At 44.8% G+C, this 2,587-nt stretch overlaps 1 protein-coding gene across 1 annotated transcript in view; it reads left to right on the plus strand.

The window, feature by feature from the left end:
• Positions 1 to 428: 428 nt before the first annotated feature.
• Positions 429 to 2,587, plus strand: part of LOC109897008 (tumor necrosis factor ligand superfamily member 12-like) — an 11,486-nt gene continuing 9,327 nt past the window's right edge. Inside the window, exon 1 of the mRNA XM_020491493.2 lies at positions 429 to 1,143. Within this exon, the coding sequence (XP_020347082.1) occupies positions 943 to 1,143 (201 nt within the window). The 5' untranslated portion in view covers positions 429 to 942. The remainder of the gene's footprint in view (positions 1,144 to 2,587) is intronic.

The raw sequence follows: 2,587 nt of genomic DNA on the forward strand, positions 1-2,587 counted from the left end.
AATGACACCTAACTTTATATTTCAAGCCTTTTGTAATCCACATGTTACACTAAATAAGAGGTGATCTTCCTGGGGACAGAGAAGGCACATGACAATTGGGTGTGACCCCATTTAGTTTTGACCATGTTATATACGAACAATCATTGGATGCTTTGAGTGTGATCCAGGTCATGCGGTGCCTGTGCGTAGCGCTCTGTCTTGCACAATGGGCCTTGCCCTATACACCAGAGCCACCTTGTGGACACTAATGAATTAGTTCAGTCCAAATAGATTCTAGTAGCCAAGGCTACAGTTCTGTTTTGATTTGTGCAATGGAGCAAATATAGTGTGACTAATGCTTTAATATCTACTTAGTGGCTTTGGGGAGTGGATCCAAATTGTGGGCTGAAGGCTTTGCATTCGTGCGTCTGGCACATGACCGGTGCATTAAACTGAAAACCACTTCTTGGAGAAGAAACGCTGATGCGGCAGAGTGAGTGCATCATACGCGGTACTGTATGTCAACGCCAGATATGACCCCGCTGCAAAGGCGGTGGGAAGACAAGGAAGTTGACTCAACGAATCAAGTGGCAGAAGGATGCAATCATAGTGGATGTAAACTAGTCGACAAGTTTATTTGCAACACTTGCTGCAAATTTCTCAACATTGCGCATTTGGCTACGACCTGCAAGGCAGACAGTCCAAGATATTTCGTCTGTTTAAATTAGTTGATTAAAGCAACAGTATTGTCTATTTAGTTGCTGTTTTGAAACCCATGCAATTATTTCATATTTCACATGATTTCCACTTTTATCAATAGGGCTATTGAGCTCTCCTTTGTACTGCGGCCGGTAGCACTTGCACGCCTTGCCAAAATAATGTGAGCATTTGGATTGTATTTCACAAAAAAAGGTAAACGTGTCGCTGTAATGAAGTTAATATGAACATTTCGAATAGTCTGCAATGGTAACCGGGGAATGTGGAACAACCATGCATCAAATTCTGCGGAGGAGAAAAGTGCGCAAACTTCGCTTCGTCTGGGTATTCATGGCCATGGTGGCTCTGTCGCTCTCCGCTTGCAGCGCAATGTTTACGGCGTGGACCTGGAGACAGACGCGAGACCTGTCACAGTCATTAAAAACTCTGCACGACCGATTGGAGCAGGTAAGTAGTAGAGCTAAGTAACAATGTAACAATTTTACGAATGCACTTTGCATTGAATGCCTTGCATACTGTCACCAGATATTTTTTTCCATAAAAACTATTTGGAGCTGTTGAAATGACTATTACGCAACGTCTTTGTGTCTGTTGACTAGTAGTTACAGAAACCTTCGTAGGGGACTATGGAAAATGAAAAGCCACTTTTAGCCCCCCCCCCCCTCTTCCCCCATCCTGTGGCGTTAAATTGTACACACATAGCGGGCCTCTTCACTGCTGGTGTCCTGCGGATTCTGTAACAGCGGCCGTTTTATTGCTTACCAATAAGTGTACTCAAGCCGTAGAGTTATTGCTTATTCTGCGTCCACAGTCTCTCTGCCAAGTTTAATCGTTCTAACCGCCAGTTGTGTTCCAATTTACTGGAATCCCATGACTTCTTGGCTCGAGAGCGCATTATAGCCAACTGACTTGACACTGAAGGATTGAGCTGCGTAAAACAGAGAAGGCCTAAATGATTTGCAACATGTAAAGCCCACTTATTGCAGGTAGGCTAGGCTTCAACCAGTGGAATGTTCTGCAGTCCTAAGGGGATGTGAAGTGATGCTTTCTAAGGCATATTACACTGTAATGCACCCTGTATTAGATTGTAACAATGCACTCCGCACTGGACTTTTAACATGAGTTGCTGGTCTTTTCATTCATTCAAAACTCATCCTGATTGATAATACATTATGCGTGCCCAGCCTTAGATAGCCTGCTTATGCACTTAATATAACTTATGGTGGGGTTGACAGTAACAGTGACCTGCTCCTGCCCATCTGTCAATGAGCCTGCCCGGGACAGTTCAGGTCCCTAATAAACCAAACCTCCAGTCCAGGCAGACTACCTCAGTAGGCACTATATCAAAACAACCCCGTAGGCTGCACTGCCCAGCACACAGAAACAGTAGCTGTATATTGAAACCTACTTCCATCCTCCCCCTCCTTCGCTCTCTCTAATTCAAGCAATAGGGCCCCTTTGGCATATATATACGGTAGGCCCCAGTACTTCAGAAAGTACTGGTTCAACTTTGCCGGCTTGACACATTTCAGTACATTGTTTTTTTCTTCCTGCTTCTCAGTCTCAGCAGGGGAGTTAGGAAATGTGAGGAATGTGCGGCACTAAAAACACGCATTTGGTGTCGCAAACCGGTTTAGGAGGAAGTGGTTGACATATTCTAAGCCTTGGCATTGCACTGGCATACTGACACACACTTGGAGGCTGTTTGTTTACATGTTTTTGCTGAAATCTTCTGTCTGTGTAAATATGCAGCAGGAGCCAATTTGACAACCTTCATAATAAACTCAACGGTCTCTCCTCTCCCTTTTCTCCCTTTCTTTCTTGTCTTGTCTGCCTGTCCTGTCTGTCCCCCCCCCTCTCCCTCTCTCTCTCTCTCCTCTCTCCCTCTCTC

This window comes from Oncorhynchus kisutch, linkage group LG9 (assembly GCF_002021735.2).
Source record: "Oncorhynchus kisutch isolate 150728-3 linkage group LG9, Okis_V2, whole genome shotgun sequence".
NCBI lineage: Eukaryota > Metazoa > Chordata > Actinopteri > Salmoniformes > Salmonidae > Oncorhynchus > Oncorhynchus kisutch.